Source organism: Pteropus vampyrus, unplaced genomic scaffold (genome assembly GCF_000151845.1).
Source record: "Pteropus vampyrus isolate Shadow unplaced genomic scaffold, Pvam_2.0 Scaffold166, whole genome shotgun sequence".
Classification (NCBI taxonomy): Eukaryota; Metazoa; Chordata; class Mammalia; order Chiroptera; family Pteropodidae; genus Pteropus; species Pteropus vampyrus.
In genome coordinates, this window is record NW_011888947.1 from 3,021,718 (window position 1) to 3,049,418 (window position 27,701).

Sequence of the window (27,701 nt, forward strand, 5' to 3'; positions counted from 1 at the left end):
TTCAGGGTGAGAGGGGCCTCGAGAACCAGTGGTGGGGAGTGTGAGGGGTGTCAGAGGAGAGGTGCCTGGGTTTTAATACACTGGGGCCTCAGCAGTGGAGGGTCCCGAAGCTGGGCTACCCGCCTCTTCCCCGCTGCCCGCCCCCGCCCCGTACTGTTTCCTTTTGGACCTACCCCTCTCCTCGGGTTATCTTCAGCCCCCAAGCACAGTCTGTTTCCCCATCTACTCCCTCACCCTAGCCACACCCCTCCCAGCAACACCCCTTCCAGTCACAGCCCTCTCCCAGCCACACCCCCATCCCAGCCACACTCCCCATCCCAGCCACACTCCCCATCTCAGCCATACCCCTGTGTCTCTCTCAGCCCAGCTACTGTTCTCCACTGCAGCCGAGACACCCGTTCCCTTCCCAGGCTGGCCTGCCTGGTTTCTCACCTGAATCATCGGCCTCTCTCTTTCTCAGCCTGTCTCCAACCTCTTTTCCAGTTTCTTCCTCAGCTGCTCCAGCATAAATCCCGCAGCCCCCAGCCGCTTCTTCCAGCCGGCAGCACGCTTATTCCACCCACACCTCCACCCCACCCCCTGTCCCAGCCATGGCCCCGCCCTTACCCGCCCATGAGGTGTATTGCCATTGGCTGACTCCTTTATAGGACTCCGCCCCTCAACTTCCACATCCGTCAGCGCTGTCGCCCAACAACGGGGCTGCCTGCTTTAGGAAAGAAACCTTGAGCACCCTGTCCGGAAAGTGAGTCCTGGTCCATGCTACGTAGGTCAGAGGTGAGCTGAGTAGAGGCACTGGCCGGGCAGCAAGGGTAGGGATCAGGGACGATGGCCCTGGTTCTGGGAGCGAAGGTGCCCGGAGTCGCCTGGGCCCTGCGCCTCCTTGGCTGCCTATGCTTTCGACCCCAGAGTCGGTGAAGATGAGGGGCGGTGGCGGGGACAGCTGTGAGGATGGGAGGGTCTCCCTGAGCCGTCAGTCGGAGCACAGAATCACCCCGTACCTTCTGCCTTTTGTGTGGTGGAGATGAGAGTCCCGGCGGGTGCCATCCCCAGGTTGGAGGCCAGCTGTCTGGGGGAGCAATAAAACTGGTATAGATGTGGGAGGGACAGGGGAACATCTGTTGGGGGAGAAGGAGGTGCCCTGGGTAATGCCGGAGTGTGTGTGTGGAGAGGCGGGGGGTGAGGATAGGGGATATCTTCCTCCTCGTATTCTGATCACAACCTATTAGTTTTCCCCCAGGTTAGTTGATCATTAAATTTAGGGTAAAGGAGAGAGGAAAAGAAAGTCTTCCTAGGCTGATACCTCTGCAGATGAGCCAGCGGGGGTTTCCTGGAGGGAGGAAGCCAGCCTTGGGCAGGGCAGGTCACCTTCTGGCCAGCCGGGACTCTGCGCTGCCTGAAAGCTGGCTCAGGTTCAAGCTGACCCTTTGCAGCAGAGCTGTTGGTTTGGGGATGTAAAGAGGGCTTTAAGTGCTTCTGTCCAGAGAAAGTGGTTGGACTCTTCTTCTCAGAGAGGGGTTACTGAGGGCCAGGTCACCACTCTCGGGACAGTGGCCCCTTGGAGTTTGGGGGTTAGGAGTTGGCAGGTCAGTACAGAGAGCACCCCTGGCATAGGAGCCAGTGCAGAGGCTCTGAGAAGGGGTTGGCTGAGCTATTCTAGGATGCTAGCTGGAACTGCAGGCCCCAATTTACAAAAAAGGGCTCCTGGCTCCCTCCCCAGCACTGAGAGAGTTTGTTCCTTCCAAGTTGGGCTGTTTCTCCTGTTCCAAGGCAAGAACTCAGCTTTCCCTTGTGGGCTCATCTGTTTCTGTCTCTGGCTCCAGAAAGCAGAATTAAATGCTGTGTTACCTCATTTAATCCTTTCCACCTCATTACAGGGTTGGAGGCACTTTCCCCATTTTACTAAGGTTCAAAAAGGCTCAGTAACTTGCCCCCAGTCATATAATCAACAAATGTCAGCACTTGAACTCAGATTTGCCCATCTTTGCTTATACCAAAGCTTCTGAGAAGGAAGTGTTCCTGAAATGATTCAGCGCCGTTCATTGTGGATCTCCCACCCTGCCCCATGATCCCACATCTTTGGAAGCTAGGGTTTCTCACCCTCTGCCTTACTGACATTTGGGGTCAAGTAATTCTTTGTTGGGGGGAGTGGGGGTGTCCTGTGCACTGTAGGATATTTAGCAGCACCCCTGGTTTCTACCCACCATTTGCCGACAGTGATTCCCTCCCCAGTTGCATCAACCAAAAATCATTGCCAGATGTTCCCTGGAGGACAAAACCATCCCTGGTCGAGAACTACTGGTGTGAGCGATCTTAGAGTAACATTTCGGTGTGTTCTCCTGAAAGAGAACTTGATATATGTAAACCTATAGAAGACTCAGGCCAGCAGAGGGTTGTTTTATGCACAACTCGCCAGGAAAAAGCCTGTCCTGCATAGTGAGCTACACCCAGGACAGTTATGAGAAAACCATTGCCAGGAACTTGTATATGGGGAGAAGTAAGGACGCATCAAAGTCCTTCATGTCCTCCCTGAAGCTGATTAAAGAGATTTCTGGCATGGTTAAAGCGGTCGAGGCTGGGACGGATGAACCTGGGAACACTTTGTACCATTGCCATTATTTCATCCGGCCTCACAGGAGCTCTTTAAAAGGAGGTGGGGTTGTCCTTGGAGCTGTTTTGAGGTGTGTCGCTTCACCAGTGCCCTGCAGATGGTGGGGCAGGGGTAGGGGCATGCCATTAGAGGCTGCCCCTCCTTCCATAGGCCTGAAACTCCTACCTGAGGCTGCTACACACCCTTTTCCCTCCCGCTAGAAGAAAAACCAGTGTTGCCAGGGGGCCCTGCTTCCGGGCCTTCCCACATCTCCTGACCTGTTCCCACCCCCATGTTGATGGTCTGTACCTCCTGTGCATTTCTGCCTTTCCTCTTGGATGCTTGCCCAGCCTGCTCCTTTCTCCCTGGGCACCTTGGAGGACTGGCCGCTCTGTACTGATTTGTTTTCATACAATGGTGGAAGAAGCTGTTTCTACTGAGACAGAAGAGGAGGCGGGGTAGGCTGAAAGTGAGGGGCAGACAAGACCCCCCTTGCTCTGTAGCCCCTTCTGGTACCTTCCACACAGTAGACCTCACCTCGCTGATCGTGTGCACTGCACCCGCTTCACAGGCGAACGGCCTGCAGTGCCTGAAAACCCAGCCCGACTGTGTCTTGACTCCTCTGTTCTCCTCAGCCTGATCCCCACTGATCCCCACAGTGCTTGTCTCTCTCTCCCTGTTGGACAGGCTGCTCCTGCAGGTCTAGGCTTGCCTGAGGTTTCTCCGACGAGGCCTGGCCCAGGAGATGCTTAGCTATATATTGAAGGAATGGATTTGAGTGCTGACATCAGAAAGTGTCCTGCAGGAGGCGGTGACCATGCCCTCTCAGTGGCACAACCCCTGAGTCTTCAGTCATGGAATATGTGGAAACTTTCGAGGAATGGCATTTAAATGTTGGTAGCCTTTTAGCCCCAGCCAAGGTCAGTAGGGAAGAGGGTGAGAAACCCCTTAAAGAAGCTGGTATCCCCTCACAGAGTGATTCCTCAGGTTTTGAGCAGGGAAGAAGCTGTCTCGGGATTCTGGGAATCAGAGTTCCAGCATTCAGATGTCTTTGTCTATAAGCCAGAGGTGGCGTTGGCTCAAGATCTCGTCCTTGCTGTCAGCTCTCTCTGGTAGTTTCTGTGCTTGTTGTTCTTCTCTGGGCAGAGATGGCCGAGTGAATTGCTTCCTCGTATATGCTGTGTCCCTCCTGTGGCCCAGGCCTGGGCTGTGGGGTATAGACACAAGGCATCCTGGGGCCTGTCCTTGGGCAGGTGATCCATCGTGTGTGGTAGAGTGAGCGGCACTAATCAAGGGGCCCATGAGTGCTATGGGTGTCTGGGTGTGAGTTTCTTGGGAGCTGAATGTGGGGTGCTAGGGCCTTCTCAGGTTCTAGGCCAGTCCAGCCTCCTGGGATTTGCACAACGGAGCCCACAAGGTGGTGGAAAATGAGCTGATCCACCTGAGAGGTCAACAATGAATGACATACCCATTGGACAGGTACGTCCTGTGCCTGCGTGTGCCAGGTTGGCTCAGGTGCTGGGCAGATGGCCATAGGACAGTGTCTCTTTTGTGACTTTCAGATTCTAGCCAACCATTTAGGCATGAACCTGGGTGCCAGAGGTGATGGGGTGGTGTGGGGGGTGGGGCGGCAAGCAGAGTGAGTGAGGATGAGCCTGTCTCCTTTGAAATTAAGGCAGCAGTCAGCTCTAGGGAAGTCACAATGCTGGGTGATCTTGGCACCCAAAGGCTGAGTAGGACGGCGAGATGCAAAGTAAACAGCAAAGGTCCTCTGAGCCAGACAAGGGGCAGAAAGAAATTGCCCAGAAGGACTGGCGTTCGATGTCCCAAGTGGACCACCTGCCTCCATGAGGCCAGCCTTGGGAGTCTGCCTGGGGTAGGCACAGCCTTGAGAGTTCAGCTCTGAAGTGAAGCTGTGCTAATGTCTCAAAAACTTTCCCCTCTCAGGTACTGGGAAGACTTCATCTCTTCCAGAGTTAAGGTAAGTCGTGGGCCTTCTCATGTCACACACTGTAAGGTTTTCTAGAGAGAGTGAAAAAGTTTGACGATCTTTGATATGAAGATCCTATCTAAGAATGAAGTGAATTCACTAGGGTGCATTTTAATACATTGACTGTTTTCAGGATTTCAGCAGAATGACAAGATGGGGGTGCAGAGAGATTTTCTGGTGAACTGATAAATTAACACATATCTTGAGAGAATCGAATTTCCCTCTTTGTGTGTGTGGTGGCGGGGGGAGAATGAATTTAAAAATACTTTTCACTAAAGTTGTGATTTACTGTTAATATATCCAAAACTGTGACATAACAATGCAAAAGCAGAATCACGCCGTACAAAGATCAGATCACTGAGCAAGCCCCCCGAGGAACCCCCAGCCCCATTTCCTGGGAAACACGAACAGTGCTGCTTCCTTCCTAATTATAACTTGAACCCCTTTCTGTTCTTCCTGCACTTTTGTTAAAAATTAAGATACCAAGGCCCTGAATCACACCCAATCCAGACCGAGCCCTCCCTTTGAGCCTCCCAAGAAGGCAGCCCAACCCCGTCCCAAGCGCCCCTCACACACACTTTTACTGAGACCCCCACGCTTCCTCGCTGCAGCAACTCGGAAACGTGGCGTTGACCACACAGGCTCTTGCTCGACCTCAGCCGGTGAGCATGGACATATATTCTGTTATGATTTCTTCTGGGCATTACCTTAGGCCACTTCGTAATGCACACAGCACGTAAGATATGAAATGAATTGCCGTGTCAGTGACGTTAGTGCCCTCTTCCTTTGCTTTGCACTCTTTCCTATTCTCCTTTGGAATCAGTGGGTATTTAAAAACAAATGATGTTGGATCATTTCCTAATTGAGTCCTAAATGATCAGGATGTTTCTTGGGATCCTTAGAAGAGCTGACAGAAGAGGACGGGTCTGTCTTGATGTGGTCGCTTGCGCTGTGTCCCTGAGGGGCCCAGGCGCCAGCTGGTGCCATCCCCTGTGTCTTAGAGATGAGGGGAGCCTCACGTAGACTAGACCTTGAGCCCAGGGCTGGAGGTTTCCTTCTTGGCTCTTATGCTGCTGAGAAACTTGAGGAGTGGAAGCAATCAGATCAGATGGCCCGTGAGTGACAGCTCCAAACTGGGTTGCGTAAGCCCTCATTTCCAGCCTGCCATTGCAAGTGTGCTACAGTCTGACTCCAAGGAGCCCTCTGCAGGAGCCTTCCTATCCTGGGCAGATGGGTCCCTCTGTCAGGATGGCAGTGATAAAAATGGCAGAAAAATAACATGAGTGTTAAAGAGGAAATGGAGAAATTGGAACCTTTGCGCTCTGCTGCTGAGAATAGAAAATGGAAAACCGGTTGGTGATTCCTCAAAAGTTAAACATCGGATTACCATAGGACCCAGAAATTTCACTCCTAGGTGTGTGCCCCCAAAATTTGAAAGCGGGACTCAAGTACACGTGAAGAGTGCTGTCACGAACGTGTGTGTACAATACCCAAAAAGTAGAAACAGCCTAAATGTCCATCAATGATAAATGAATAAACCAAGCATGGTGTCTCCGTATGCTGGAGTATAAGTCAGCCACGAAAAAGGGATGGAGTGCTGACACGTGCTATGTCATGGATGAACCTTAAACATGTTCTGAGTGAAAAGAAGCCAGTCGTAAAAGAGCACATATGTATGATTTCATTTACGTGAAATGGCCAGTGTAGGCAGATCCCGCAGAGACAGCATGTTAGTGGCTGCCAGGGGCTGGGGGGAGAGGAATCAAGAATGACAGCTAATGGGTCCAGGGTTTCTTTTGGGATGATGTTACCAGAGCAAAGGGGTCCGTCTGCCTGTGCACGTACAGGTTTTGTAGCAAAGAAAGTAAAGGTTTATTTTAGAGAGTTGCAAGTCCCAGAGACACAAGCAAGCTACCACTCAAAGACTTGACCTCCTCACCCCTCCACCCCAGGTGTCTCGTGAGGATAGATTATGTAGGGAAAAATCATTAGCCATGGAAACTCAGGGAATTGGAGTCATGGGCGCTACTGATTGGATAGGGCTGGGGTCATCAATCATCACCCCCATTTCTGGAATCAGCCATGGCATCATCCTGGTCCCATGGCGGTGGGGCTGTTCCCCCTCCAAGGGCCTGGGGCTGAAACACACCTAAAGCCAAGATACTATCTTTAGTTTAACCAAACCTTCATGTCCTCTTGATCAATAGACATGAAGCTTTATTCTTAAAAGATTTGACGCTGGCCAGAACCGTATCTCCTAACACTTAATGGTTGAGGGAGTAGGTACACAAGGGTAGAAAAAGCAAGTGAGTCATAATGCCGTTATGCGAGGTAAAGCTTGCTGGAATCAGAAAAAGCTATCTTAAAGAAATGAAGCCCGTGGCGCAGTTACAGTGATGGAAATGTTCTGGAACTAGATAGAGGTGATGTTTACACAACACTGTGAATGCGCTGAATACCACCAAGTTGTATACTTGAACATGGCGAATTTAATGTTAGGCGAGTCTCACCTTAATAAAAAGAAAAGAAAAGATGGCAACTGCATCCAATTTCCCCTTGCGGTTTTGAACAGCCAGGACTTGACGGGCCTGTCACCCACGCCTGGTGCCAGCTGAGATGGCCTGCCTGTCCCTTGCTGACCTGGTGAAAGACCGTTGATTGTTGGTTTGACGTCGTTTATGGAGTGCTTGTCTTCCCAGCAATTTCACCGACGTGAGTTTCCAGATAAAGAACAGGAATTAAGAAGTTGCCACACTTGCCTCTAAAGAGATTTTTTAAAATCGGACTGCTTTTTCTTTGAATCCACGGATCTGTTGGCATTTGACCCCATTCTGTAATGCGGTCTGTGACAGTGAACAAAGGTCACCAAAGGTCACCTGCCTTTGGGTAATAGTCTCTGCAAATATTCCTAAACTCACTGACTGGAATCTCAGGAGTGAGAATTAACTTGTTAAATTATCACAATCTCTGAGGTAGGGCTGTTGTTATTCCGATTTTAGAAATGAGGACATTGAGGTATAGTGTGGTTCAGTAGCTTGCCCAAGGCTATACAGCTAGTAGGAGGCAGAGCCAGGATCACAAAGGAAAACTTGTCAAATAGTGTGTTCTCTCTCTTGGTGATATTTTCAAGGTGTTGATTTTATTCAACTAATGTAATTTGTGGGTGGAAAAAGGGGCCACATACTAACCCTGACAGGCTTAGGGGAGACCTGCATTGCAGGCCTTACAAATTCAGACTGAAAGTAACCATGTAGAATGGTCTGATCCTAAAAATCCCTAATTAAAAGTGTGTCATGACCAGTAGTCACATCCTAGGCCTGTAGCTTCCTTGACAAAGGCCAATTTTTACATTAAGCGAGCCTTTCTACTGTCTTTTTGCATCTAAGATAACATAGTTCTGAAATATCAGCGTAATCCTCTTTTCCAGACCCCTCAGAGCACAACCTCCACGCCAGAGAGAACACAGATCCCCTCATTATTATCTCGTTCCCTGAATACTATCTCTATATGCTTTAAATGTTAATTAACTCTCCTGTACCCACCAATGTAAAAGAAGTATGTGTCTCTTCGTTTTACTTTTAATCCAATCCCAGAGATCCCCCCTCCTTTGCTTTCTCCTACTCCCTTAATCTACCACGAACAGATTTCATGAAGCCTTTCTTATGTCTCCTCCTTTGACTCTCATGTGTAAGAGAAACTGCAAAACTGCCATCCTTTGGAGCATTTTCTTAATCTGTTGAGATTTTGCTTCCCGGCAAAATCTCATCAGTTTGGCACAAATAAACTGATAAAAATTCTCTATAGGTTTGGATATTTCTTACATCGACACGATCATCCAGACTTAAAGCTGTTTTTCAACTCAGTTTTTTAAAAAATGAATATTTAGGTTAAAATAGTGATTTTTTTTTTTTTTTTACCTTATAGTTACATTAGCTCGGGAACTATGTTTTCAAATAAAGAAATCCAGACTGGCAATTATGAGCATGCTTCCGGATATCATAGGAATCAGGGCTGGGTTTTCACACTTATTTATATTGACCATTATGTTCCATGACATTGAGATAACATTACATTGCTCTGATGCACTTTAGTTGAATTTTGCAGCTAAATCAATATTTATCAACCTGACCATATATTTATCAACATTTATTTTCTATGATTATTACAGTTTGATTTTTTTTTTTTTTAAATTGGTATCTTTTCCTTCTGCAGAAAATCCTGCCAGGTCTAAGGAAAGATGGGAAATAGCAAAAGCCGATCAAGGCAGAATGTATGTTCACAGTTTCTTCCTGCAGAGCGGGCTGAGATGGATAGATTGTTTGCTACTCTGTCATCGGAGAAAAGCAGCTCAAATACCTCACCCAGATCCTTCTCTCTGAAGGCATTAAAGGCAAGAGTAACCGTCATCAGTTATGTTTAGTCCAGAGCAGGAGTCTGCAAACTACAGCCCCCGGGCCAAAATCAGCTCTCTGTTTTTGTAAGACAGGTATAAGGGAACACTAAAACATTTTCTGTAAAGTGTCAGATAGTACATATCTTCAGCTTTGTGGGCTACTGTGGTCTCTTTGCACCTACTCCGCTCTGCCTTCATATCATGATGTTTTGGGGACATCTCTAATTTGACAATGACCAAAGGGGCCAGCCTTGCTTCCCGTCTCTTGACTATTGTCTCTTGATTTGCCTCTGGGTGACAGACTGCCTTAGCGAGATTTGTAGATCCAGTAACCACAAAATTTCAGGTGTTCCCGTGCCTTTAGGATGTGTAAGTGTTTGATGCCCTAGGAGTTTTATGGTACCTCTAACAAAATGATGTTTCGAAATCAAGGTTCACCTGACGAGGGGTTAAAATTTCCTGTTTCCCCATCTTTTTGCCCTGTTCTATTGGGCTTTTAACCATGTCTGAGTGCTCAGACTGAGGCAAGACACTGGCAAAGAGACAACATCAGCCCATCTTTCGGGGGTGGGGGGGTGGGCAATGCTGGAAGGCATTCTAACAACCTCTTCTTCTAGAATGGGAGCGATGGGGCATTGTGGATCCCCCAGCATACTCACTTTACAGATGAGGAAACTGGCCAGGGAGGCTTCTGGGCACAGCTGTGTGGTGTATATGCACATGCATGCGTGCACACACGTGCGTGCACGTGTATCTCCACTAGACCAAAAACACCCCCGTCTGCCAGGTAACACACCACGCTGGAGCAGACAGAACCAGACAGGCCAGTTAAGGACTTGACTGCAGAGTGGGCGGCAGCATTCACAAGTGTTTATCAAGATAGATATGGTTAAAAGTTGATCAGAAAACCTTGAAGAGACCGAATCAAGTTTCTCTTGGGAAGGAATTCAAGGTTGCTTTTCCTCATAGAATTTTGAAAACACTGACAGAAATAGATATACTCATTTTGAACAGCGAGGGTGGGAATCTGCTTTACAAGAACTGCAGAATATTGTCACAGTGTTGTCATAGTGTAGACAGTGAGTTGTTACAGGAGAATCCAGTTTGCAGACCCTACTATGATGGTAGTTTGTGATTTAGTTCATGGTTTGCTTTCCCTTGCCAGTTATTTGTAATCCCTGGACCAAATCTGATCTGATGTCGGAGTCAAAAAGAAAACGATATTTAAAGAATGATATTGGCAAGACATTAATCAAGACCTAGATTTTAAATTTAAATAAAAATTAACTAAAAATGCATATTGAAAAAAATGCTTACTGAGCACAAAGAACTGCATGAGAAGTGAAAGCTAGCTAATATATTTGGAAGTCCCTAGTATATAGGAGACAAAATTAGTTATACACAGACATATGCTAATAAATTCAGACATGCAAATGGCAGCTATCGAAGTATAGAATGAAGATGATGTTCTAAGCAGAGTAAGGAGCAGATGATGGCCAGAGTCAGGAATGATGTGGCCAATCTGGAGAGACTGGAAAATTTGGAGGGATGAGTACAGATTGCAGAAGAGTCTGATGGCCAAGATGAGCCACAAGCCAAGACACGTTAGATATGTGGGTCCTTGGGTAGTGTGATACCCTTAGGCGGGAGAGGGATGGTACATGAGGGGATTCAGGAAGGTGGATGCATCGTGCCATAGCAGTGGTTGGTCTTGGTCCCCTTGTTTATTTTTCTGGGATCCTCCCATGTTTAACTGGCTCCCTGTCCAGCCTTTTCTCCTGCTTGTCTCCAACAGAGCCACATTGGAGAAGCTCTTCCCCCAGAGATGGTCACCAGATTGTACAATGGCATGCGGAACGTCGACCCAGCGGGGAAGGCTAAGGGGCCCAGCGAGAGCGTCTCCCAGGAGCAGTTCACGGTTTCGATGTCCCACCTGCTGAAAGGGAACTCCGAGGAGAAGAGTCTCATGATCCTGAATATGATTTCCGTCACAGAAGGTCCTGTGAAGGCAAGAGAAGTTCAAAAGGTAGAGAGGCCATGTGGCCCATCACGGCCATCCCAAGCAGTCTCGGTGTCCTTAGGTGGGGGACTCGGGATGATCAAACAGCTGGTGGGGACATTGTGGAGATGTCTGGCCTTTGGGAACCCTAGACCACATAACTGGTTGAGGTCAGAGCTCTGGATAAAGGCCTGGGCAAAACTAGACCAGCCAAGGGCATCATTAGAAAAATGAATCGCTACCTAAGTTATATTATCTTTTCCCACATTGTGGCATTGTAGTTGGCATTAAAGAGAGAAAACTCCCTTCTCTTTATTGATATGATGTAGGTCATTGGTCACAGTGGAAACGTTATTAATGGTAAAATTGTGATCTTCAAGTTTACAGAGGATCTGGTTGGCTCTGTAGTGCACGTGCTGAACCACAGACAGGAGCTGAGAGGCTGGACTCAGAAGAAAGGCTCAGGCCCCCCGCCCAGGGTGCAGGAGCTGGCTGCTCAGCTGTTCTCCGAGATGAAGCTTGCAGGCAAGTGCCCTACGTATGCTCACACACGGAGGCCTTGGCGGCGTAGAGTGGTACCGTGCTGTCTCAATTACTGTAGCCTTGCAGTAAAGTTTTGAAATCAGAAAGGGTGAGTCTTCCATGTTGGGAGGACCATTCAGATTGTCTAATTGGTTGACATACAATTGTTCACAGTATTTCCTCATAGTCCTTATTTTGCAAGGTCCTACTTTCATTTCTGATTTTAGTCATTTGAATCTTTTTTAGTTTTGGTCAGTCCAGCTAAAGGTTTGTCTATTTTTCGTCGATATTTTCAAAGACCCAACTTTTGGTTTTGTGGATTTTCTATGTTGTTTGTCTAGGCTCTGTTTCATTTATCTTTGCCCAAGTCTTGTCTTTCCTTCCTTCTGCTTCTTTTAGGTTTAGTTTGGTCTTCCTTATCTAGTTTCCTTCCTGCCTTCCTGCCTTCCTTCCTGCCTTCCTTCCTGCCTTTCCTCCCTCCCTTCCTCCCTCCCTCTCTCTCTCTCTCTCTTTCTTTCTTTTTTCTTTTCTTTTCTTTTCTTTTTTTTTTTTAAATTACAGCAGCTGCTTTATTTTGAACAAGAAAGTGGCATAAGCAACTGAGGGTGTCTCCCTAATATGAGAAATCGCCCTTCCCTCTCCACTCCCTACCCATGTTTTGGGAGAAGAGTGTGTTATATCCAGCCAGTCCTGTCATCTACTCTTACACTCCCTGGCAGGCAGCCATGGCATTGACTGGAATCTACTTAAAGCTGCTGAATTGGGTCCGGAGGGGCAGTTAAACAGCTACGCTTGGGGAACTAAAACTCATCTGGGTTCAAGTGAAGTGCATGTGCTGACCTGGGACTATGGAACGCTGATCTTGAATCAGAGAAAAGGAATATGATCGTCCACATTTCCACAGTTACTTCTGTGTAAAAACCAGTTTTATAGCTCCTTTCATGAAAACATATTCTGATCAAATAATCTTGCATCACTTAGTCTTAAGTCTACAATATAGAAACGAGGAGAACACAACAGATTTTCTGTTATCGCGCTCGGGACCTTCACAGGGGGTGAAGGGGTGTGCTGGCCCCTAGGGGGGTGAAGGAGACGTGCTGGCCCCCAGGGAGCACTGCTATGCCGTCTGCACCAAAAATGCCATGTACTCCTCCTAGCTGGCTGGTTCGTACACCAGTTCTCCCACAAACAACCACCTGGCCTTCCCGTACTTCTGTTCATCCAGTGTGAAGCCATGGTAGATCCCCATGGGTAGGGTGCTTATGTCTCCAGTCTCCATGAAGAGGCGGACCCCTTGTCCTAGTCATCTCTCACAGCAAAGGAGCTGCTGTCATCCAGAATGTAGAGGATATCATCATCCAAATGTAGATGCTCCTCATATAACATTTTGATCTTTTCTCCATAATTTGGCAGTTTATTTTGGCATATGGTTATTACGTCCATCCAGGAATAGTTTCTTTTCTAATCTTTTCTAATTTTGGATCATTCCCATGTTTGTCAGCATCCAGCTTCTAGTACAGGACCCCAGGATGGTGCAGCTGCTCTAGCCCGAATGCACGGTGGGGCTGTTCAGGATTGTCGGCAGGCTCATTCCCGTACCAGGCCTGCGCTCATTGCAGGGTGGGTTCCACTGGTACCCCAAGCTGTACCCTGACCTGACCGTGGCCAGGCCCATTGATGGAGCCAGGGCAGGAGGCCTTTATCTAGTTTCTCAAGCTAGAAGATTAGGTTATTGATTTGAGATCTCTTCTTTGTCAACGTAGGCATTTATGGCTATAAATTTCTATCTAAGTACTGCTTTAGCTGCATCCTATAAGTTTTGGTATGCCGCGTTTTTGTTTTCATTCATTCTCAGTAGTTTCTAACTTCCCTTATGATTTTTTTCTTTGGTCTATTGGTTATTTAGAGGTGTGTTATTTAATTTTTACACGTTTGTACATTTCTCAAATTACATTGTTACCGATTCGTAATCTTATTATTTTGTGGTTCAAGAACATGTTGTGTGATTTCAGTTCTCTTAGATTTATTGAGTCCTGTTTTATGTCTAACATATGGTATATTCTGGAGAATGTTTCACATACACTTGAGGAACTCGTGCATTCTTGTAGTTGAGTGAGAAACAGTATCTATGTAAGTTTCCTTGAGATTTAGAAATACCTCATGGTAGATCTCTTTGCAAAGCAGACTTATAAAGGTATTACTGTTTTATTCTAAAGCTGGATTTAAAAATGGAGTTTGAAAAACAGGTTATATTTCAAAAATTAATTTAAGTGAGGCATTTGGAACTTGGAAAGTGTAACGACATATAATATATAACTATATGTATATGTATAACTGTATAATAATATATATAAATGTAAGCAGCAGTTTGTCTTCTGGTGTCACCACCATGTCACCTCCATTCTTAGTAGGTGAGAGATAGAAACAGGATTATAGATGCTGCTCTGAAACAACTAAGCATAATTTGTAGTTAATGAAACTTCTTCCTGATAAACTATAGGAGTACCAAATAAGTGACCAGCCACTACCCTGCCTTGGCTGGAGAACACTTCTACATCCTTTCCAAAGGACTTTGTTAGGGCAAAAGCCCTGGACAAGTGGCTTTTGGTGTAGTGCTATCAAGAGCAACAGCTGAGAGTTTCAGGGCCGTGTCCTGGGATGAGGCCGTGACTGCCACCTGGGCCTCTGAAATGCCCCCTGTTGTGGAGAAAAAGACAAGAGTGTTGATGTTGAATCGTTTAGGTTCATGCTGTCCAATGGAAATAATTCAGGCACCAAAGCAAGACATACATGAAATTTTAAATATTCTAGTAGCCACATTAAAATAAAAAGAAGCAAATGAAATTAACTTTATTAATACGTCCAAAATATAATTTAACATTGGCCATCAATGTGAAAAAAAAATGATTGAGATATTGTACATCCTTTTTTCATACCAAGTCTTTGAAATCGGGTGTACATTTCATGCTTGCCACACATCTCAATTCAGATGAGCCAGTGACGAGTGCTCGGAAGCCACATGTGGCTCCCACTTGGACAGCACAGGTTTAGGGGAGCAGACATAAGGAGATGTAATCATCCACTAATACTGTTTTTCCCTCTCCTAGACGGCAAGAAGCTTCTGGGGCCTCAGTTGCTGGACTGTGACTGTGACCAAGCTATGATCGAGGACTGGGTGTTCAGGGCCCACCTCGTGGCCACGTTCCTGAGTGTGGTCATCCACAGAGGCTTTCTCTTGCGCTTGTCCCTCAATCTGACCACCCTGGTCCCTGAGTGTCAAGTTGACCAGGAGCAGGAGTTTGAGAGTGTCCTGGATGTCCTGTCGGTCATCTTTGTCAACTCCCACCTGCCCAGGGAGCAGCAGCACCGCTGGCATCTGCTCTTCTCAACCGAGCTCCATGGGCACAGCTTCGCCCAGCTCTGCTGGCGCATCCCACACCGGGGGCCCTGCGTGGCACTCCTCGAGGACCACGATGGCTATGTGTTCGGAGGGTTTGCCTCCTGCTCCTGGGAAATCAAGCCTCAGTTTCAAGGTAAGACTTGGCTACAAAACCCTGCTGGTAGCTTGTTACGAGTTCTGTTCAGACAGCTGTGGTGTGGAGACCTCTGGGCACCAACAAAGCATGTGAGCATTTCTTCCATCTCTTCCTCCAAGAGTTTATCTAGATGCGTTTAGAGGACAGTGAAACGTAGTGGTTTAATGCTTCATGGATTTCTTTTCTGATTCTGATGGCAGAGCCAGATTAGCAGGAGGACAGGTATCTTCATCTCGAATTTCAGATTTATTAAATGGTGCCAGGTCCAGGCCATGGGAGAGGTTGGGCCGTGGGTGCCTCATAAGGGATCAGGAGACGCCGATTCTTTCAGATGGGACGTTTCGTCTCATGGCACCATCTTTCTTGGAACCCAAGGTGTGTTTGCTTTGCTGCTTCTCCTGTGGTTTTTCAGCTTTGTGATTTTGCTGGAGTTTGGAAGTTCTTTGTGGGAATCTCGAATACAGCGGAGGGATGGCTCTAAGTAAATTCTTCCCCTTCCTCGAAGAATGCTCTGATAAGCATTTTGAAAACACTTGTCTGCTGGGCAGTGGGTGGTTCATCTACTCAGGGGGTGAAATTGTCTTCCCAGGGTCTGGTGGCACTGCGTATTCCCTGGTGCATGGCCCGGCTGCCCGAATCTATGTTCTCAGTAGGGACCCTCGAGGACGAGGGCTTTTCCTAGGGGCTCTGAGACCAGATAAAGGCCCGCTCTCACTCCCATGGGCGAAATGAATTCCTGGGAGGGTCCCTCCCATTGAGAGGGCGAGGTTAATGCCCTTCCTGGCTGGGTCGGGGGCGGGGCGGGGGGGGGAGGGAGGACCTGAGATGCAAGAGCGAGGAGCGAGGCCATGTGCTCCTATGGAACAGAGACTGCGTGTCAGAAGCAGACGGTCATCAGCTCTCATTCATTCTGCTGCATCCCTCCCCTCTGCTCTCCTCGCTCTCAGCAGTGTTATGCAGCTGCCTCCTCACTGGCCCGCTGTGTTTAGCCTCGTCCCTCCAATCCATTCACCACATCCCAGTGAAGCTGATGTGCTTGCACAGACCCCGCTGCCCTCAGGACGGCACACCTTTTATCTCTACCCTCACGACCCACTCCTGCCCCCTCACGTTCCGTGCTCAGTCTCACAGGACTTCCCGTGGTTTCCAGAACAGGCCGTGCGTGTTCCCTCTCGTCTCAAAACCTGGCTCATGCTGCTTTCTCCCTCTTCCACCTGTTTGCATAGCCAGCTTCTTGTTGGGACTCAGCCCAGGGTCCCCTCCTCCAGGAATCCTTCCCAACCATGCGAGGGCCTTGTGCTCTCTGTGGCCCTCTGTCATACTGCATACCTCTGGAATTGTTCCTGTCTTCTTTCTGCTAGGCAGAGCTTCTGCCACTGGGGCAGCCATGTCCAGGTACAGAGTTGCCATCACGGGAGAGGTTTAGCAGCGATGGAAGGCCCTTTGCTGGGGATGGGTGGAAGGAATCATGAGGCGAAGGTTGGGTACCTCTGTCCCCCAGATCCTGTTATTTCTAGGATTTTTTTAAATCTCGGTTTTAGAATGTTCCAGATCATTAATCCAGGTACTGCTACCAGCTTTTCCCCACTGTGTCAGGAGTCCCCAAGACCATCCACCCATCAGTGATCCATTAGGAGGACTCACGGACTCAGCCTATAGCTGTACTCATGGCTACGATTTATTGCTGTGAGAGGATACGGAACAGTTTTATTATAGATAAAACAGCTTCTTCTAGCTCCTGTAATATTAACTTCAAGTCGGATCTGCTGGGTCTAATGTTTTTTTTAACAAGCAGAATTAATCTTCCCGAAGAACAGCCGAGAAATGAATGACTAAGCTTTCCAACCCGAGTTCATTCTGTTCTGGAATATGAGAAGGGAATTCCAGCAGAGGGCAGCTTTGCATCGTCGAGTCCGGTCAAGTTCAGAGAGAGAGTTCTTGCCCATTTGTCCTGGAAACGATCACTTCCGATGTTTTAGACTTGAAGTGAAGTGACAACCACTGGCTACTTCACTTTTGCTGGGTCTTCTGTGGTGCCGTTGGAAAGGCTTGTGACGTTGGACTGAGCACCAAGCCTCATGAGTCCAGCTCGTGTCCTGGGGCAAGGTGCTCGATTTCTCTGGGCTTCGATTCCCCAGAATTATGTGAAACGGTACTGTGGGAAAGCAGCGTATAAACTGTCGCGGTGGGTGGTTGTCGAGTATCACTGTTGTGAGAGTTAGATGGGGAGAGACCCTTACTGTTGGCATGATTTTTTTTTTTTTTTTTGCTGGTAATACTGACTCTTTGGGTCCTTGCGTCCTAGAGAGTAACCTTTCCCCACGTGGCCTCCCTGATGGGCTAGAGTGGGGTCCGTTGCAGCCAAGGGGCCTCTACTTTGTGGGCCAGTCCCCCTTCTTAGCATCAGGAGCCCGTAAATGTTGGTCGAAAGACAGTCTTAGGGTTGCAAAGCAAAGCGATGCTATGCCCAGCTCTGGGGGGGCAGTTCATTATGTCTAAAACTGCCCCCAAGCTGCGGGGGCTGCCCAGGCCCCTGGACTCAAGCCTAGAGTAAAGCCCATTGTCACATGGCTCCAGAGGACCTCTCCAGGCTCATCTCCCTTCTTTCTCTACCCCAGTACTCACAAACTCTTCAGTAAGGGGAAGGGTCCCCGCTGTGCCTTGACCCCGCTGGTCCGTCCTCCAGGGAGTGGCTCTCACCTCAGCCATCTCCATCTCAGCACGCCCCCCCCCACCCCCAACCTTGGAGGCACTAACTCAGCGGCTCCAGAAGCTCCCCCACCACCTCCACTGCACCCTGCCGATCTGCCTAGCTTGAGGCCCGAGCTTCGCTTGCCCATCTCTGCCTGTCTGGGCCTTTCTTCTGCTGAGGACTAGCCTCTCCTTGGGGCTCTTGGGGCTCGAATACCGTTTTGTGTCCGTCTTGCATGTCCTCCTCATCCGTGTTCCCATTTATTTCCTAGAACCTTCCTTCTCGCCTCACGAATGGCCTAACCCCAAAGTACAGTGAACTGGGTCTTGGGTTGGCTTGTGGGGCTCGTTTCGACATCAGGAGCCCTTCGTGATGTTAGCAGGCCTTTGGGCCACGTTTTCACAGCAGTGGGGGCATCTCTGGTTTGGTTGCCCCTGAGCTGGAAGCTGCCTGGGGGCCACACATGGCCTCCAACCCTCTCCCCGATGCTGAATGTGCTTCTGGAATGAAGGAATCAAGAAAAAGGGAAGCTGTCATTTCTACAGTTTTGTCTAGTACCTTCTTTCAGTGGCGTTGTAGTCACACTTGTGCCCTTGGATGAAGGTAGACGGTCACCTTTCCTTCCCTGTGGGGCAGCTGTGTGTCTGCAGGTTTTCTCTCCCCTCTGGATGATGTGCTCTTTTAGGCTGGGGACAGCCTTACACAGTGTCAAGTGCTGACTTGAGGAGGCCTTGCCAGCACCACGTCAATACCTGGAGTGACCACCTGCCCCCTTGCTCCTAAATTAAAAGACACCTGCCCTTTCTGACTTTGATGCATTCTTCTGATGAACAGCGGGCAGAGTTCCCACCTCTGCTTTCCTGGTGAGAGCTAAAAGGTGTCCCCAGCAAGTATATGTCACATTCCTTTTTAGAGGTCACTCTCACCCTCACCCTCAGCTCATACTCTGAGGATCTAGGCAGTCACAGGGCCTGTCCTCTGCGAGGCCTGGGAACTGCCCACTGGTCTGAGATGTCTGAGCTCCTGGGTGTGTGCAAGCTCAGAGCCCATCTGAAGACCCATCTGACAGTCCTTGTTCTTCTGCCTTCGGAGTGGTGGCTTGTTTGCAATTCTGGCTTCTCTCTGCCTGGCTCAGACCAGTGATCCTGCTGATTTGCACTCTGGTCACTTGCAGGGGACGACAAATGCTTCCTGTTCTCCATCTCCCCCAACATGGCCGTGCACACCTGCACGGGCTACAACAACCACTACATGTACCTGAATCACGGGCAGCAGACCATCCCAAATGGACTGGTGAGGACTGCAGAAGGGCTGGGGACGTCCTGCCTTCGTGGCGTCCATCTCTGGTGGAATCGATCCTGATATGCCCAGGCCGACACTTCCCGCCATGTCAGGGGGAGCTGTGTGCATTCAATTACACAAGCATGCTGTGTTCTGTTCATTCTGCCGGGGCTTCAGGGCCCCGATGAGTGACATGGAGTAGGAGTCCAGACACCTCAATGATTATTCTAGTAACTTGTAATAGGATATGTAAATTGTACCAATCTATATATTTCAGAGATAAAAAACATTAAAGAAAATCACATTCACTTTTCACCCATTCCCTTCTCACACTGGTACTTAGGCTGATGTGGGCGTAGGGTCTGATGCTCAGGCCGAGGCGATGCTGATGATCTTCTCTTCGCAGGGCATGGGAGGGCAGCACAATTACTTTGGGCTGTGGATCGATGTTGACTTTGGGAAAGGGCACAGCAAGGCCAAGCCCACGTGTACCACGTACAACAGCCCTCAGCTGTCAGCCAAAGAAGACTTCCAGTTCGAGAAGATGGAGGTGTGGGCGGTTGGAGATACCTCAGAACTGAACCTGGTTAGCATGGGCATTTCTCTACTTTCTCGGCTTTAGCCCTTTTACTGCTCCATCTAGAGATAGTTTATTCCAAATTTGTTTGCAGTAGCTGTTGCTGGCCAGAGGGATGCCAATTGGTGCACAGCACAGAGTGCTGTTGGGGTCCATGGAGGATGGCTTAGCAGAAAGAACGGCCCCGGGGAGGTGGGGCCCTACCCAAGGTGGGAACTGGGGTGGGTGGGTGGTCCATCTGCAAGACGAGGAGGGCTGGAGTTGCTCCTAGTTCTGTGCTTCCACGATGAGTCATCGTTTGGCCTTCTGTGCCACAATGGCATGCCAAGGTGGAGGGACCTCGGTGAGGCAGCCAGAGCCCCCACCATGTTTCCCTGTGGCATCAGGAAATATGGATCCACTCTAATGATCTTGAAACCAGCAGAACAGCACTGCTTGTTCTCGGCTGCACATCATTGGTCATTGAACGCACTCTTCCCTTCTTCCCAAGACCAACAGCGGCAAGAGCATTCTCGATGTGGACCCCGAGGCTCAGATCCTGCTGGAGGTCAGTGGGCGGGGTCTCCACAGCCAAGGGCTCCGGGAACCATCTGACAACTAGTGAGGAGAAGCCCTGAGCTCGGGTCATCCTGGACAGAGCGCACGGCCTGCTGGGGCTTCACTTTAACCGGTCACGTCTAGATGTCCTGGATGTGTTTAATCAGAAGAGTAAAATTCCTCTCATGCCATATATTGATTGGTGGGTCTATCTCCCAGAAATCCTGAGTGTTAAATTAGCAACTTAATTTTTACTTCGTATATTTCATATTGCTGAAATGCAAAGATCCTGAGACCTTTGAGACCTTGGTTGGAATCAGCGTTTGATGAGCATGTGAGTTCTTGTGTGTAGGGGGTTCCACCCACTGGGGGTCACTTGACCTCTGCAGGCTGTCCCAGTTAAAGCATGTCTTGATGTTCCATTTCGCCTGGTAAAGGACAGAGGTGTTTGGATGTGAATCTTGACGCTTTCTGACAATAGTTTTCTATGACGTGGAATTTCTGTATTTATAAAAAAGCACAGTGTATTAATGAGGGAAACAACTGAAGATTTTGGAGATAATAGTGGCGTGAGTCCTCAATACGTATTTATCATAAGTTTCCACATCTGCCTTTCTCAGCTGTGAGCAAATGAGAAAATGAGATTGACAGAGAAGCAAAGTTGTGGTTCTGTTATTAATTTAAATGTGGGGGACATTTGGGGGGCCCTCATATGACCTCTTACATAAGTTAGTGGTAACTTGGCATCACTCCCCTGGGTTCTGGGTCTCCTGGCACCACACCTGTCAATATCACCTCCCTGCCAGTGAGCTGGGCTTCCAGGCAGAGCTGCCACCTCCCAGACCTGAAGCAACTGTAAACACACCAAGAATTCCCTCCTTAAAGGAGCTGCGGGACCCTCTCTCACACATATACCTCATCCTCTTGTCTTTTACTGTAAGCTTTGACCTTTTATTGTAGAGTTTGCCCTGATTCTAAGCCATAGCAAACTGAGCCGTTTGCATTTTGCAAGTTCTGCATTTTCTACTTTGCACTTAGCAATGCCCTTGGCTGAACAGAAGGCCTTATAAATTAGCCTTCAAAAGAAAAGCACGTGCTTGGTGCGCGGAGAGGCAGCAACGCGACACACACAGACTCAGCCATGATTGATTTTCCTTATAAAAAGCCAGTTTCTTAATAGCTTCTCAAGTACATTGAGTGACTTCCTCACTGATGGGGTAGTAGTTACAGGATATTGGAATCCTCAGATATCTTTGCCATAAATCTGAAGAATTAGGTCTCAAATCTTCAATTTGTTGTGGAATTTATATATATATATAAATAATGCAATTAAATACCTCACTAATAAAAGGTTCCTTGGCGTCCATACCTCCAGTACCATTTGCTGCTGCCTCTGCGGCTATTAGAGAGGCTTAGACTTTGCCCTCACGCTTGCTTTCTGCCTTGTGCTTGTTCTAATGGGTCTGTTTGCCGAGAGAACACACTTACAGGAGGAAAGGGGTGCCCAGACCAGGTGCTGGTGACCTCGGGGGACGCCGCCCTTCTGGCGGGTGTGCGGCGCGAAGCACACTAAGCTGTTTAGGGTGTCAGCCGTGGCCAGGGCCACTGGCCTGCGGCACCATGTTCTACCTGGGACTGGGAAACCTGCGATGCTAGTTTTATCAAATGAGTTTGTTCTATTATGAAATGAGAATAACGATTCCGGTTGTAAGGATCAGCGGTCTCCCTAAGTGAAGACCAATTAGCGCCCAAAAAAGGGGCTAGGAAGAAGAGGTGACAAAATGCGGTTGGTGGTAGGAATGTGTCTACCGTTATTCCCCCCACCCCCGCCATATGTTTTCAATTAAAAAAATTACCATATGTGTACGTGGTATAAAACATCAAAATACGAAAGGATATACCTTGAAGGGGAAGTCTTCCTCTTGCCCATTTTCCATCATTTCCTTCCCAAGAAGCAAAACTACTCACAAAAAGCCACTTAGACCTTCCAAAAGTAACTCCTTGTACACCTAGCATAATCGTGTTTTGCAAACTAATATGTCCTTCACTTTTTTGGGGGGATGGCTCCACATCCACCCATCTGTGTCCTTCTTTGCTTTCATTGACTGCATAATGTCCTGTGATAACGGATGTGCCATCATTTCTAATGTCCAGCCATCCCCAGCTGCTAACAGTGGCTGCAGTGAATATCCTTTATGTGTGTCTTGGTGTGATTTTTGTCTGGAGGATAAACTCTTAGAAGCTGAATTATTGGATCAAAAGGTATGTGGTTTTTATTTAAATACTGACAAATTAACAAACTTCTTCGAGCTGAATTTATACTTCTAACATACTAGAGTGCTGGTTTGCTGTGTTTTCACGAACACTATATTAAAATTTATTTTTCGTTTGCCTGATATATGAAAACTGTAACTTTATTTTCTTTTTCTTTCATGAATGACACTGACCAGCTTTATTTTTCAAAAGCCATCTGTGTTATATCCTTTATCTTGTTTTTTAGGGCGTGGTTTTCTTATTGATTTGCAAAAGTGCTTTTTTGAATAGGACAAAATAGCAATTGCCATGTGTGGTAACTATCTTTTTCTAGTTTGAGTGCTTATTTTTCTTTACATGAATTTTGCATCGTATTTGCCAACATTTCCTCTTAAGGCTTCTGAGATTTATGATTTGCCTAGGAAGTTTTTCTCTACCCTGAGATTTTTAAAAAATCTATTTTTTAAAATCTGCTTTCCATTTTTAATTCTAAATCTTTGGTCCATTCAAGATGTATTTAAAAATAGACCTCAGTCTTACTCCAAAATAAATTTCAGTACCTTTTATATGAAATGGTATGTCTCTTTCTCACTGAATTAAAATGCTACTTTGTCATCAACCGAATTAATTTTATGATTTAAAAAAAAAAGATGTAAGAGCTATTCCCCTGTGACCTTTGGTAGCTCTTTGACTACTAAAAAGTTTGATAGTAGCATTTTTGAGATAGCATTAAAAATAGATTAAGTAGGCAGAACTGACATCTGGCTAAAAATTTGATTCTTCCTATTCAATAACAGGACTAAGCTTGGTAGATAAATTTTTGTTGTCATTGCTGACAGTGTAAGTGGACTCTTTTTTTCTAATTGATTCTTCGAACATAGGAAAGCTCTTAATTTTTCTGCATAGTTTTGTACCCATTTACCTTGCTGAATTCTTTTATCTGGTGGTTTTCAACCTTGAGCCTACATCAGAATCACCTAGAAGGATTCTTAAAAATGCAGATTGTGGGGCTAGAGTTCGATTCAGTAGGTTTGGGAGGGACTCAAGGATTTATATTTCTAATAAAATTCTCACGTTGTGATGCTGCTGCTTGTCTGGGGACCTCACATGGAGAACCACTGCTGTTCATTTATTTTTTTTTAATGAATTCTCTGGGAGTTTGCAGGTATTATGATTTTTTATTTTATTTTTTTTTGGTCTGAAATCTTTATTTTGCCTTTATTTTGAAAAGATTGCTTTGTTTTGCTTTTCGAAAGATATTTTGACGTTTTTTTCCCCTTGCCACTTTAAAGATGTCTTTCTGTTGTGTTTCGGCTTGCAAGATTTCTATTTCTGCCACAGCCCCCCAGCTTTACTGAGATATAACTGACATATAACATTGTGTAAGTTTAAGTTGTGATCGCAGCTATTATGCTTGCATACCTGGAAATAAGGATAATTTCCCTACCCTTCTGATTTCTAGACCTTTTAATTTTTTTCTCTTGATTAATTTTTTCAGCAAATACTTTCAGAACTTTAAAAGTTATGATACATCCTTCTCATTCCTGACTGTAATGGAAATGCATCTAGTCTTTTACCATTAAGCATGACACTGGCTGCTATTTTGAGGTATTTCAAATATATAAATATTTTCATGTAAAGGAATTTCCATTTGTGCTTGTTATTAAAGGGTTCCTATCAAGGGTAAATGTTGAAATTGATAAAAAGGTTTATTTTTTTTTTTAGCATTTGTTTTTCTTTTTCAGAGTTAATAAGGAATAGGTTTCCAAATATTGAGCCATCTTTGTATTTTAACGGTCACTTTTTCAGTGTATTAATTCAGTTGGCTTATGTTTGGTACTTTTGTAGCAATGTGTGTAAATGAGTTGGTCTGTATTTTTTTGTTTTGTTTTGGTCAGATTTTATGTAAATTATGCTTTAAAGTTGTGCTGGCTTTGCAAAAATAATTTAGAACCTTTCCCTTTGCTGGGTTCTAGAATACAAATTGAAAGATATTCCTTAAAGTTTGGGTAAAATTCATCTGGTACTTTTTGGTTTGGTGGGTGAGGACGGGGTTAACTCTTGGTAACTGTATCCATTTCTTATCATCTGGATTGCTTTAAATTTCTACTGGGATCAATTTTGAAGATTTTTTTTTTATTTCCTACAAAAATTTCCGTTTTATTTGTCTTCAAATTAATTTACATAGAGTCGACTGAAATATTTGAAATCTTTTGTAATTGTGGGCTTTTCTCGTTTTCATTTTTCCTAGATTCTACCAATTTTGTTTTTAAATTAATTTTATTTCCTCCTTATTTTTGTTCATCCGTTCTTTAGAGTTGATTACTAAATTCCTAAATCAAAAAGAATGAAAGTAAATGAATATATAGAGCTATTTACTTTCCTCTTTGAGCTCTGCTTTATTTAGCAGCATTACATAGATTCTGTTAGATATATGTTCATAGTTAGCTTCTAGATTTTCTGCAGTTTTTATGTTGATTTCTTCTACCCAAGGATTTTAAAATTTTGATATGCTAGATAATTCTCCCATAATTTTTTTAGTTTTATTGAATCATGCCTAGGGAAGTTATCTATATTATGTCTACGTCTTGGAATCTATTAAGGTCTTAGTAATGTCCTTCCATGTGGTCAGTTAGAGTCTCATGAATTTTCCTATGTTTTCCTAAATTTCCTGTCTTGTTTGCTCTCTGTATTTGGACATTGCATTGATACCTACCCAGGCCTGTCAGATTTTCAGTGGTGATTATGTCTTATTAAATTCCCCTCTCTGTCTCGCTTAATGATTTTGGCCTTCATTTTATTCTCGTCTGACATTATCACCCCTGTTGTGTACGTTATTTGCATTTACCTGGTATATCTGTGCTCAATTTTTCTGCGCCTGTTTTTTTTTTTTCATATAAACATTTTTTCGAAATAACTTTAGACTGATAAAAAAAGTTGCAAAAACAGTACAGAGAGTACCTGTGTACCCATCACCCAGCTTCTCCCCATGAAAACAGCTTACATAACCATAGCACAGTTATCAAATCCAGGAAACTGGCATTTCTGTAATACCATGAACTAAACAGCAGACCTTGTTTGAACTTCATCAGCTTTTACCTAGCATCTGGTTTGAGGCAGACTCAAAGCTAAGGGCACAGTCTTCTAGCTCAGAACTTCTGATACCAACTGCAAATTTGGAGAGTTCCCAGAACCACCCTCAGGTTCGATAGTTCTCTAGATAGACTCACAGAACTCACTGACACCTCTTAAAATGATGGCGATCCTTATTACAAGGAAAGGATACAAATTTGAACCGACCAAAGGGCAGGGAGTGAAGGGGTTCCAAACACAGAGCTTCTTGTCATCTTGGGCCTGTGAGTCCTTCTAGTAGATTATTGAGCCTGAGAGCTATTGTGGGGACTCCGACACAAGTTCTGTATAGTTCTGGTATATGTCTAGATTCGTGTAACGACCTCTACAATCCAGTGCAATACTGTTCCATCACCCCCCAGAACTCCTTTGTGTTCACCCTGAATAGTCACACTCTCCTAATCCCTGGCAACTTCTAATCCATTCTACATCATGATAAATGTCTCTTTGAGAATGTTATGTAAATGGAATCACATAGTGTGCAACCTTTTAGGACAGCCTTCTGTCACTCAGCATAATACCCATGAGATCCATCCAAGTTATGATGTGTGTGTTCCTTCTCACTGCTGGGTAGTATTCCACTTTGTGGATGGATCACAGTTTCTTTATTCGTTCACCCACTTAAGGACATGTGGGTTGTTCCTAAGATTTGATTCTTCCAAATAAAGCTGTCATGAACACGTACCGATTTTTGTATGAATATAAGTCTCCCCTAGGATTCATACCGATGAGTAGGATTGCTGGGTCATGTGGTAAGTATAGATTTAACTTTACAGGACATTGCCAAACTGTCCTCCAGGGTGGCTGTAGTATTTATATCCCTACCAGCAGTGTCTACAATTCCAGCTGCATCCTTGATGGCACTTAGTATTTTTTTTTTTAACTTTAGCTATTTTAATAAGTATGTAGTATTTCTTACTGTGAGCCAAGGTTGCATTTCTCTCCTGGATAATGATGTTGAACATTTTTTTCATGTGCTTATCTATCATATGTATGTCCTCTTTGGTGAAGAGTCAGTTCAAGATTTTGCCCCTTTTCTAAAAATTTTAAGTGTTAAAATTTTGAATTTAAACAAATATTCTGGATCCAAGTCTACTGTTGGATATGTGGTTTGAAAATATTTTCCCCCCAGTCTGTGGGGTATTTTTATTCTCTTAATAGTAATTTTTGTAAGTAAATCTTTTTAATTTTGGTGTAATTGAATTTATCATTTTTTTCTTTTATAGATGGTACTATATTTTGGTGTCATGTCTAAGAACTCTTTGCCTAACCCTAGATCCCAAAGATTTTCTCCTGCATGTTGGTCTATGGCCCATTTTGAGTTAATTTTTTTAGAAGGTATGAGTTTTAGGTCAAGGGGTTCATTTTTACTTATGGCTATCCAGTTGTTTCAACACCATTTGTTGATATAACTGTTTTTCTCCATTGAATTCCATTTGGATTTTGTCAGAAATTAATTGGCTATACTTGTATGAGGCTATTTCTGGACCCTGTTCTTTGCAAGTATCAATCGACCCTGGTTCTGTTTGATTATTTTTTAAGGGGATCATATTTCTTGGGCACTTTACCAAAAGGTCCTGGAAAGGGAGGGGAGCAGCAGGAATTGTGCCTGACTCAGAGTGAAGCCCTGTAGCAGGTTGTATGTGACAAACGATTTGGACTTCACCTCTCAGCAGTTGCCAAAGGTTGGTAGCTGCTGGGCAGATATCACGTCTGCCCAAAAGGTTTCTCCAGCTGGGCCCCTCGATATTCTTCTTGCAGGGATGGCGTGCATGTGTCTCCCCATTTAGCTCTGGTGACACTTGGAGGGGCAGAGGAGCATAGTGATCAACACCACCCTCCCCCCCACCGCCCCCCGCCTCCAACTTGCAGGCTGTGAGTCTTACTTTGGAAGAATCTGGACTCTGTCTGCGAGTAGTAGGGGTCCACTTTGACCTTCCCTCTGATCTGGCCCAGGTGTCACCATCCTAGGCAGCCTATCTAACAGCTACTGTGGCTGGGTGTGATGGTTACTTTCATGTGTCAACTTGGGCTAGGCCATGGTGCCCAGTTGTTCGGTCAAACTCCAGTCTAGATGTCCCTTAGGTATTTTTTAGATGGCATTAACCTTAAATCAGTAGACTTTGAATAAAGCAGGTTACCTTCCTAATGGGAGTGGGCTTCATCCAATCAGTTGAAGGCTTAAGAGAAAAGACAGAGATC

The 27,701-nt window shown here is 46.0% G+C and overlaps 1 protein-coding gene across 4 annotated transcripts; it reads left to right on the forward strand.

The window, feature by feature from the left end:
• The first annotated feature begins 650 nt into the window (after positions 1-650).
• Positions 651-26,183, forward strand: TLDC1 (TBC/LysM-associated domain containing 1). Of its 4 annotated transcripts, none has more exons than XM_011370287.2 (9): positions 651-774; positions 4,535-4,568; positions 8,790-8,847; positions 10,766-10,996; positions 11,350-11,494; positions 14,599-15,024; positions 18,894-19,012; positions 19,407-19,586; positions 20,068-26,183. In XM_011370287.2, exons 3-9 carry the CDS (start codon positions 8,815-8,817, stop codon positions 20,176-20,178), a joined length of 1,245 nt encoding a protein of 414 aa, XP_011368589.1. In that variant the 5' UTR covers positions 651-774; positions 4,535-4,568; positions 8,790-8,814; the 3' UTR covers positions 20,179-26,183. The 4 variants fall into 4 exon arrangements, with proteins under 4 accessions (XP_011368589.1, XP_011368584.1, XP_011368586.1 ...); XM_011370282.2 differs by having other exon boundaries at positions 652-774; positions 8,790-8,967; XM_011370284.2 differs by having other exon boundaries at positions 655-742; positions 8,790-8,967.
• Positions 26,184-27,701: the final 1,518 nt, after the last annotated feature.

Coding starts and splice junctions, on each gene's coding strand:
- TLDC1 (XM_011370282.2), top strand. CDS start 8,815: ATGGGAAATAGCAAAAGCCGATCAAGGCAGAATGTATGTTCACAGTTT. Junction 11,495..14,598: donor CTCCGAGATGAAGCTTGCAG/GCAAGTGCCCTA, acceptor TCCCTCTCCTAG/ACGGCAAGAAGCTTCTGGGG. Junction 19,013..19,406: donor AGACCATCCCAAATGGACTG/GTGAGGACTGCA, acceptor TTCTCTTCGCAG/GGCATGGGAGGGCAGCACAA.